At 38.7% G+C, this 11,017-nt stretch overlaps 1 protein-coding gene across 1 annotated transcript; it reads left to right on the forward strand.

Annotated features, from left to right (window-relative positions):
- Nucleotides 1–751: 751 nt before the first annotated feature.
- On the forward strand, nucleotides 752–10,385 carry LOC308266896 (uncharacterized protein; the record flags this gene model as incomplete). The annotated part of the gene is made up of 4 exons (XM_080701276.1): nucleotides 752–1,676; nucleotides 5,166–5,235; nucleotides 6,188–6,287; nucleotides 9,318–10,385. 4 exons carry the CDS (start codon nucleotides 752–754, stop codon nucleotides 10,272–10,274), a joined length of 2,052 nt encoding a protein of 683 aa, XP_080557402.1. The 3' UTR covers nucleotides 10,275–10,385.
- Nucleotides 10,386–11,017: the final 632 nt, after the last annotated feature.

Genomic DNA, 11,017 nt, shown 5'->3' on the forward strand with positions numbered 1-11,017 from the left:
AAACCTTCCAAGCTGGGTATGGTGGTGCAGGCCTGCAATCACAATACTTGAGAAGCTGAGACAGGAGGATTGAAGGTTCGCAGCCAGTCTTAGCAACTTAGTGAAAGGCCTAAGCAACAATTTAGTGAGACTCTGTTTCAAAATTTAAAAAAAAACTAAAATAAGGTCTGAAGGTGTATCTCAGAGATAGAATGCCCCTGGGTTCAATCTTCGGTACCACCAAAAAGTAAAAAAAAAAAAAAAAAAAAAAAAAAAAAAAAGGGAAGGAAGGAAGAAAGGAATAAAGTTTCCAAATAAAGCTTGAAGTTAATGTGGTTTTCAAACTTTGACATGTATTTTAGCTAAGTTCCATTGTTTCTGGGAAAAGAAACAGATAATAACTGAATAATAAAAAAAATCCAGTAAAGCAGAATTTATGTGAAAAATATGAGGTTGCCCAATACATCAAATAAAGTAAGTTATGTATTAGATTAGGATCAGATAATATATTTATTCTCAAATAACCTTTATTAAAATATTAGCAACTTCCAAAAGAAATATATGTGCATTGTGTAATATGTATCTTTTCTTTTTAATTTGCTTTAAGGTTACCAAATAAAATTATTAAATATTCATTTAAAAACGGAAAATCACTGCAGCCATCTCTGGACACTTTTCTACCCACAAAAGAGTATCAGGTTAACATAAATCTTTGCATAAACTCTTCTAAACCATGATTATTAATTAACTCAGTTTCCTCCATCACAGGGATATGGGAAACAACATAACATCCATCACAGAGTTCATCCTGCTGGGATTTTCTCTTGGCCCACGCATGCAGATCTTCCTTTTTGTGCTCTTCTCCCTGCTCTACGCCTTCACCCTGCTGGGGAACGGGACCATCCTGGGGCTCATCTGCCTGGACTCCAGACTGCACACCCCCATGTACTTCTTCCTCTCCCACCTGGCCATCGTCGACATGGCCTACGCCTGCAACACGGTGCCCCAGATGCTACTGAACCTCCTGGACTCAGCCAAGCCCATCTCCTTCGCTGGCTGCATGACACAGACCTTTCTCTTTCTGACTTTTGCTATCACAGAATGTCTCCTGCTAGTAGTGATGTCCTACGATCGCTATGTGGCCATCTGCCACCCCCTCCGGTATTCTACTATCATGAGCTGGAGAGTCTGCACTGCCTTGGCAGTGGCTTCTTGGACCATTGGAATCCTTCTGTCCTCAGTTCACCTAGTATTACTTCTACCTTTACCTTTTTGTATGTCCCAGAAAATTAACCACTTTTTCTGTGAAATCATGGCTGTTCTCAAACTAGCCTGCGCAGATACCCACATCAATGAGAACATGGTCTTGGGCGGGGCAGTGTCTGTGCTTGTGGGACCTTTCTCCTCAATCGTGGTCTCATATATGTGCATCCTCTGTGCCATTATGAGGATCCAGTCAGGAGAAGGTCAAAGAAAAGCCTTCTCCACCTGCTCCTCCCACCTCTGTGTGGTTGGACTCTTCTATGGTACAGCCATTATCACGTATGTTGGGCCCAGGTATGGGAACCCCAAGGAGCAGAAGAAATATCTCCTGCTATTTCACAGCCTTTTTAATCCCATGCTTAACCCCCTGATCTATAGTCTCAGGAACTCAGAAGTAAAAAATGCTTTGAGGAGAGTGCTGGGGACCCAGAGAGGCTCATGAAAACATGGTGGCATCAGCATTGTGGTTAATATGACTGAGAAAAGCACATTCCCAGAGCCCCCTAACCATTCACAGCAACCAAGTTACCTTGAACCTTATTTAAGATAGAATTGTCTCCTGCCTTTCTACCAGATGGCTAATTCTGTACATGTAGGATAAATTCTAGAAATCTCTTTCTTCAACTATTATCAACAGTAAATCATGATGCAGGTAATCCCTACCAGGGATTTGGAAATCACACAGTTCCAAAACAATGCCCTTTATCATAGCCTTGTCAAGTTGTGATCCAGCTCCCTGTCTCCCAAAATGTTTACTTCAAGCTGCTAATCCCTCTAGAAGACTTTATAAATGCCTTCTGTGGCCCAAAAGGTTTGTGAATGACTGCATCTTAGATACCTCACTGTCGATCTCACAGTTTGTGTTAGAATAGTACAAACTGAAAAAAAAAATACTTGGGTACACTAGACGCAGCAGTGCATGTCTATAATCCCACTACTTGAAAGAATGAGACAGGAGGGTTTCATGTTCAAGACCAGCCTAAGAAATTCAGTGAAGCCCTATTTCAAAAAATAAAAAAACCTGGGTGTGTCAGTCAGAGATAGAAAGTCCTTGAGTTCAATTTCAGGGGAAGGAAAAAGCTTTGGTTAGAAAGAATTTGGTTAAGCCGGGTGTGGTGGCGCTTGCTTGCAATCCCAGCATTCAGCAGGCTGAAACCGGAGGATTGTGGTTCGCGGACAGCCTCAGCCACTTAGTGAGGACCTTTGCAACTTAGGGAGACCCTGTTTCAAAATAAAAGAATAAAAATGGGGCAGGGGGTGTAGCTCAGATGGCAAATGCCCCTGGGTTCCATCCCCAAACCCGCAAAAAAAAAGAAAAAATTTGGTTAGAAAAATAGCATTTTATAGTTTTATGGGGGTTTTTGTGGTACTGGTGATGGAACCTAGGGACATTTGACCTCTGATCTACACCCCCAGACTTATTTTTTCTTCTTTACTTTGAAACAGGGTCTCACTGAATTGTAAAGGGCTTCACTAAGTAGCTGAGGCTGTCTGCGAACCCCTATCCTCCTGTCTCAGCCTCCCAAGTACTGGGATTACAAGCATACACCACCACACCGGCTTTAGTTGTATAGTTTTTTTAGGCAATGCCTTCTACACTTATTTCATCACATGGTTTTTTTCTTAAATTGATTACAACTTAACTGTTTTCTAGAACAAGAGGTCCTGAACTTAGTTGATTTACTATGAATATTTTCTAAGACTTTTTCTATTGCAAACTGTTTTAATTTTTTTTTTCCTGCAAAGTGATCCTCTACAGAGGGTGTAACTCTGAGCCCAGCATCCCAAACAAGCCTGTGAGGACTGTGCTCTGGCTGCAGGTAGTGAAGGTCATTGTCTCTACTCTTCAATGGTAGAGCTTCTAGAGATAATGAACCCAACTCTTAGCTTCATTTTGAATCAGCATGCCTGGAGAACCTCAGAGGATAATCTTCAATTTCACAATCTTCCAAATCTGAGATTAAAAATATATATGGAAGCTGGTGTGTAGTGGTAGAAGGCTTACTAAACATTTACAAGGCCTTAGGCTCAGTCCTCTCTTTCTCTCTCTCTCTCTCTCTCTCTCTCTCTCTCTCTCTCTCTCTCTCTCTTTCTCTCTCTCTCTCTCTCTCTCTCTCTCTATATATATATATATATATATATATATATATATATATATATACTGTGTACATTCTTCTGTGTCTTCCCAATGCATAGAATCAATATAATTTATCTGTTTCAGAGTTTTCAAAATATAACAAAATTTCTCACTAAAATTTTAAAAAGTTTCAAAACCCACTACCCACACAGTTAAGCTTGACAGTTTGATATGCCCTAGAAAATAATTTCAAAATTACTTATATCACAAGGTTTAAATTTGGCATCATAAACACTTATATTTAATTTCTCTTCTTTTCAATTTTTAAAATTTTAGACCCTCAAATAGAGCTCGGTATGGTGGCATATGCCTGTAATCTCAGTATTTGGGAGGCTGAGACAGGAAGATCACAGATTTGAGGCCAGCCTTAGCAATATAGCAAGGCCCTCCACAACTTAGTGAGACCCTGTTTCAAAATAAAAAATAAAATATGGCTGATGGGTGCCCCAAAGATAAAATGCCCCTGGGTTAAAACATATATATATATATACACACACACACACATACATATATATGCATATATAATATTCTAAAATTTCATACAGATATCTTAATATATATTAAAATAACTTTTTATAACTAATGATCTTATTATATTGAATATACAACTATGTCCTAAAAGAACTACCATTTCTACAAGCACTGTTTTAGATTGTTACTGCACTTCTCTCTTACGTATTACTTTCCACATTTACTTTTCTACATTTTCTGTGGCTCCCCAGAAACATATGAAGAAAGGAGAACCTTCCAATGGTTTAGGTGTTCCCAAGATGTTTATAAGATCAGGAGCCCATTTTGTGACCTTAAATGCTTGTTTAATCTCACAGTGGATATGTAGTATCAGACCACAGGGTGGCATATTCTCAAAATTGAATAACTGTGACAAATTTTCCCCAAATTTATATATTAAAATGAATGAGTCATAAATCACATAAGAAAGGAAGTAGTTTAAAAGTGCATGATTAATTGATATGACCTTTCCAAAATGACATGTGACCTATGTCCAGTAAAATGACAAAGTAAAATACATAGATATAACAATATATTAACTAAAAATATTCTCAGTTCAGAAGATGTAAGATGCTCCTTTGGAGAGGGTCCTTTCCTCCACTCTCAGGAGAGACAACTCAGAATCTCCCTACTTGAGAATAGAGATCAGAGAAGACTTGCAACAGATGACCTACATTGATTGATGGGTTAGATGCCAGAAGACTCATCAGGCAGAGCCTCACTGGGACACCTCAGCCTCTCTTTGGACTCCACTCGGCCCCATGCCTCACAATCCATCTCTGCACAGCATCTCCACACCTTGAAGTGCTATCACAGAATTTTCATGGTTCTCTCTCTCCACTTCTGCTACAGCACAGGGACCCAGATGATGTCAGGGAGAAGCTAGAGTGCAGAGGTTAAGGCCAGGAGCTCAGCACGCTACCCTGGTCCTTCTTCCTGCAGGTTCTCCTGAACCCTCTGGAGACTGGGGGATGAATGAGGGCCATGCTGGGACTCCTGAGATGCAAACAGTGCCAAGTGTTCAGGGCTCCAATGAGAGCTACTGTCTCAGAGGTGTGCTCTGTGGCTGGCTGTGTTTCTTAATTGTGTGTCCTGCTGGGGAGAAGAACAGAAATAGAAAAAGACAATTGCTTTGTCTCTTCTTCCCCAGCAGAGGCAGGTACTCTAAGAATCTCATGGCCCAGCCCCTCCAGTGAATTCTCAAGAGCTTCCAAGTAGGTTGATTCCATCAGAGAATAAAACCTTTTTTCTGCAGATTATGTTGCATTTCAATCAGGTACAGAAGCCGGGATTCTGAAGCGCTCAGAAAAGCTCCGAGATAACAGGACCCATGTTCCAACATCCAGGTGCTTCTCCTGAGTTCCTTGAGTCCAAATGTGGACAATAACCAGGTTGCATTATTTTACTTTACCACCACATTCTTTTTAGATATGTTGTAATATCTAGTCTTTGGTTGAATCTCACTCTGTTACTGCCACTCTTGAAGAATCGTAAGAGAAGTAAATTATCTCTACTAATAATGAATATGTAGGCTTCACCCTTTATATTCTATTCTAAGAGTTCTATGGAGCAAATAAATGCCCCACTTATGGACAAATTATGTAAAGGTTCTTAGTAGTTAGCATTTTTGCTTCATGGGTGAATAAATAAATATGCGTTAGAACTGTATTTGAGAATGATGATACTAAGAAGTAAGGCATTTTTGTATTATGGATTTAGTTGGAATACATGCAATAATATACACAAAAAAATTATAGAAGAGTACACTATGCAGTGATATTAGAGTACTATGCAGTGATATTACATTTCATAAAAATGAACCTATGTTGGTTATTTTACAAATTATACACTTCATTCTTGTCAGCACAGCCATAACACACACTGAAATTAAGAGGGTATATTTCTTATGATGATTATAAAACCAAATGGATATTTAATCTTTATCTTATACTTACCTGTCGTTGAGTATAGCATTTAGCATTAAAGACTGTCCGGCACCTAGATGGTCCTCAATAAAAGTGTACATGTTCGAATTTCAGTAGCCACGAGGACAAGTTATTTTCTTTGTGGCAGTGACAGAAAGAGGATAGAAAAGGGACAGAGGTGATAGGTGACAATGTGGCAGAGTGAAGAATGAGACCGTTGATATTGCCTTAGTAACGCTTTTATTTCTAGAAGGTTTTTATTTCCAATGTCTATCTTTGTGTTAATTTCTTTCTTCCTTCTCAAGCACATTATCAGAATAAAACCTTCACAAGAACAGAACCCGCTAATTGCTAAACCTTGTGCTTCTTATAGTACCCAGTACACAGGCAAATATGACCAGTCACGGTCTATATTTAATGTGCTATTGACTAGATTGTATAGGTATGTGAATGACTCTCAGTTCTTCTTTCAGGTACAGAATAGTACCTATACCTACAAAAATTGCATACCTTACCCTATGAGACAACTTGGTAAAGTCTCAGCTTACAACTGTAAATTCAATAAGATAAGTTAGTTGCCAGGTCTCCCTTATAACTTACAAGGAAACAGCCCAACAATTAAAGTGAGTTATAGATTAAAAATAGGGAATCATTTGGAGGATTCTGCTTCCCCCTCTCCACTATTAAAAAATGTGTCAATTCATCAAACAGAAATTTACTTTTTCTGAGATTTACTTTTTAAAATACAGAGTCCACCAAGTTTTTATATTTTCTTCATACGTAAAGAAATAAGTTCCACCTTACATATTTACTTTAGAATTTCAGATTTATCATTTATTAACTCCATAACATTTTGCCATTTTAATTCTGAATTTGCACATATTTAAGTTAATATACATTGTGATGCTTGAAATTTACCTTTGAAACCAAGTTATATTTCAGTGTAGAGTCACCTTTTTTCCCTCCCTTCAACTCCCTGGAAATTTAATGTTTGGTTTTTCTTTGATTATTAACTTATATTAGGTATGCTACAGAGGCATCAAATAAAATAAGAACAAAATGGATAAAAGAAATGTGTTTCCTAATTTAAGTATTTAGTACTATGTGAATCTTCTAATTGCTTTTATTAAATTTTAAGAATCTTAATTTATATAGATCACCAGAGATGAGGCAGTTTGGAATGGCAGTATTTTATTCCTGTTAGAAGTAATAGGCTCAACTTGACCTCATATATAGTAGAATATATATTTTTAAAAAACAGATTATCAGGCCAGGCGTGGTGGTGCACACTGGTAATCCCCACGCTTGGGAGGTGGAGACAGGAGGATTGCGCAAGTTTGAAGCTAGCCTCACTGGCTGACTTAAGAGACCCTGTTTCCAAATTTAAAAATATATATAATATATATAGAAAATATGTATATATACATATATATGTATATATATGTGTGTGTGTATATATGTATGTGTGTGTGTGTGTGTGTGTGTGTGTGTGTGTGTGTGTGTGTATGTCTGGGAGTGTAGCCTGGAGATAGAAGGGTTTCCAGGAACCCAGGTACCACAAAAAACAAAACAAAACAGATTATCACAGAGGACACTGATAATTGTTTATTTGCTTGCTTATATTTGTCTTTTTAGCCACTGAAATATCTTATTTTTACACTCTTATTGGTGCACTGTAATTATCCATCTTGGTGAGGTCCAAAGTCACACAAACATGCACCCAGGTCTTGGTGTGACTCCCTTCAGGTGGTATGATTCCCTTCAGGTCCCATCCCACTGCTGCCCTTCTTCATAACTGCGAGATTGGTAAGGACAGCTTCAGAGACGGACACAACATAATTTGAACCATTTCTCTCATTAGTTCTTCCTTCTCCTCTCCGCATCTCCCTCCCCTGTCACCTTCCACTCTTCCACTGGTCACTCTCCTCAATAACCCAAAGTCCCTTTTGCTTCCTGTTTTCTCTCTAGCTTACACATATGAGAGACACGTATGACCCTTGGCTTTGTAGCAGACACTTTACTAAGTGAGACCACATTTAGCAAAATATTCTCAACAAATGTATATTAATTTCCAGCAATATAAAATATAATATACAAGCCACTTCACTGCTTTAAAATGGATCAAGATTAAAACAATAGGAGTGCTTTGCTGGAAGGAGCTGTTATACCCTGACCTTTTTCATCTATCCTCCAGTGTGGCTCTCAAAAAAAATCTGGATTACAGGCATTTTTCCCCTTTATGTTTTCAACTTAAGGGAAGAAGAGGAAAGTTGAGAGAAAGAAAATTCGTGTTTTACAGTTGAGTAGATTGGGATCCCTTTCTCATAGCCAAATATTTTCTCATGTTTTATGTGTTTTATTTAACAATAAACTTAGACAATTGTCAACCACAAAAAAATATTAATTTAACATCAATCAGCGTGAGTCATGAGTAGGAATTTTTACAACATAGTATTTAGATATATTTTGTGTCAAGGTGCTTTGGTCATTTATCAATAATTCTTATAAGGAAGTAGAAATCTCATTGCTATTGAGAAAGTGACCTGTGTCTATCACCTGGTTTGTTAGTAAGTAACCTGTCTTTTTCCCCTGATCTTGATTAAATGAGGATACATAGGTCCTTGTTCTGGTCCCAACATTTAAGATCCAGATTTTGAAATTTTGTTCAGGAACTCTGTTTATGCTGTCCAAAATCATACTAGGACGAACAATATGCCAAAATAATTAAATATTCATCTTTTAAATTCCAAATTCTAACCCTAAAATAAGCAAAGAATTTTGCTAATCAACACAGTACTTTGTAGAAACACCTACCCAATAAAATAAATTATTGCCAAACGATTGAGTAGAGAACATGAAATCAAGAGTAAAAAGAGCTAATCAGAGATCTTACTTGGAAGGGCTACTGATCACTGATCGCCCAATCATCCATGTAGATTGTAGATAGGATGTTGGTCTCCTCATTCTCTTCTCTGGAAGATCACTGTTTATGGGACCTTAATACGCTTAATACTGACCCTCTGCTGAATGTCTGCACTGTATATTGACCACTGGTCTTCTTTCCAAGTCTTTCTTCAAACAAGTACCTCATACAGCTGATTATGTTTGATTCACTTAGTCAAATCCGTTGTTCTGCCTCGAGAAGATTGCATAAAAACACAGTTTTGGAGGCCCCCAAACTCTCTTTTACATGTTGCCTGATAGAATTTTGTTCTTTATCTCTGGGCTGCTTTTCTCTCGATTATACGTAGGTTTTATTTTATTTTATTTGTGGTACTAGAGTGCTATGGCTCTAGGTAATTAGTAACTGGTAACATATTTCTCTTCAAAAAATTGGATGTCAAATTAAAATTTAGCTGAAGGACAGAAGATTTAAAAACTCAATATGTCATACTTCATGTATGTATTTATATTTAATGAGCTTAACAGTGTTTACAATTTTCCATAAACCTGAAAATATGAAATAAGTGAAAGGTATTCCTTAAAATGACTTTGTCTCATAGCTATCTGATTCTCTCTTCCATAGTGAAATGGAGAAAAATCAGACAATGGTCACAGAGTTCATTCTACTGGGATTTTCTCTTGGAACAAAGATGCATCTTGTCCTTTTTGGAGTTTTCTCTCTTTTTTATACCATCACCCTCCTGGGGAATGGGACTATTTTTGGGCTCATCTGCCTGGATTGTAGACTGCACACCCCCATGTACTTCTTCCTCTCCCACCTGGCCATCGTCGACATGGCCTACGCCTGCAACACGGTGCCCCAGATGCTGGACCCAGCCAAGCCCATCTCCTTCGCTGGCTGCATGATACAGACCTTTCTTTTCTTGGCTTTTGCTATCACAGAATGTCTCCTGCTGGTGATGATGTCCTATGATCGCTATGTGGCCATCTGTCACCCCCTTCGATATTCTGCCATCATGAGCTGGAGAGTCTGCATAACCCTGGTTACCATTTCCTGGGTGTGTGGATCCCTCCTGGCCCTGGTCCACGTGGGCCTCATGCTGAGGCTGCCCTTCTGTGGGCCTCATCAAATCAACCACTTCTTCTGTGAGATCTTGTCCGTCCTCAAGCTGGCCTGTGCTGACACGAGGCTCAACAAAGTCGTCATCTTTGCAGCCTGCGTGTTCACCTTAGTGGGGCCCCTGGGCTTTGTGCTGGTCTCCTACACGCGCATCCTGGTCGCCATCCTGAGGATCCAGTCAGGGGAGGGCCGCAGCAAGGCCTTCTCCACCTGCTCCTCCCACCTCTGCGTGGTGGGGCTCTTCTTTGGCAGCGCCATCGTCATGTACATGGCCCCCAAGTCCCGCCACCCTGAGGAGCAGCAGAAGATCCTTTTCCTATTTTATAGTTTTTTCAACCCCATGCTGAACCCTCTGATCTACAGCCTGAGGAACGCAGAGGTCAAGGGTGCCCTGAGGAGGGCACTGTGCAAAGAATGTCATTCCCAGTTCGTGTGACTGTTGTGTCACTAGTCTCAGTACTATCCTGGAGTCTGGGTGCCTGTTACTTCCTAAAAGCAGAGATAGTCACTATTCTGTTCTTTTTTTTTCTTTTTTTTTATTTTATTGGTGCACTGTATTCATACATCATAGTGGGATACAAACTTTTGTAGACATACATGCACACATCGCCCAGTCAGCCCCCACCCGATCCCCACCCCATTCTCTCCCCATCCCTCCTTCCCATGCTTGGCTTAGTGGTTGACATCTAGTATTATAGCAATTTATCCAAAATTAAAAATGATAATCTCACATAACAGTTTCATTTGTCTGATACCAAGCGTTTGATGATTTAAAGATAGCATTTCAATATTTCTTTTTGCTTTCTTTCTTACTAGAGCATATTTTTTTCTGTTTTTTTTAGGTGAAACTATCATATATTTATATATTTATTTTTCAGAAAAAAATCTATCCTAATATGGAATATGAATTCTAGATACCCAAAACGATCTTGAAAAAGAACAAAGCTAGCAGATATATATTTTCTGATTTCAAACCATATAAAGCTACGATAATTGAAACAGTGTAGTACTATTCTAAAGGCAGATATATAGACCATTGGAGTTAAATACAAGCCTAGAGCTAAATTCTTCCCTATATTGTCAAGTTATTTTTGACAAGGTTTCCACGAACATTTGGTGGTGGAAATAATAATCTTTTAACTAAATATTGTTGAAAAATAATAATTACATGGAAAAGAA

This window comes from Muscardinus avellanarius (assembly GCF_963383645.1).
Source record: "Muscardinus avellanarius genome assembly, chromosome: 9".
Lineage (NCBI taxonomy): Eukaryota > Metazoa > Chordata > Mammalia > Rodentia > Gliridae > Muscardinus > Muscardinus avellanarius.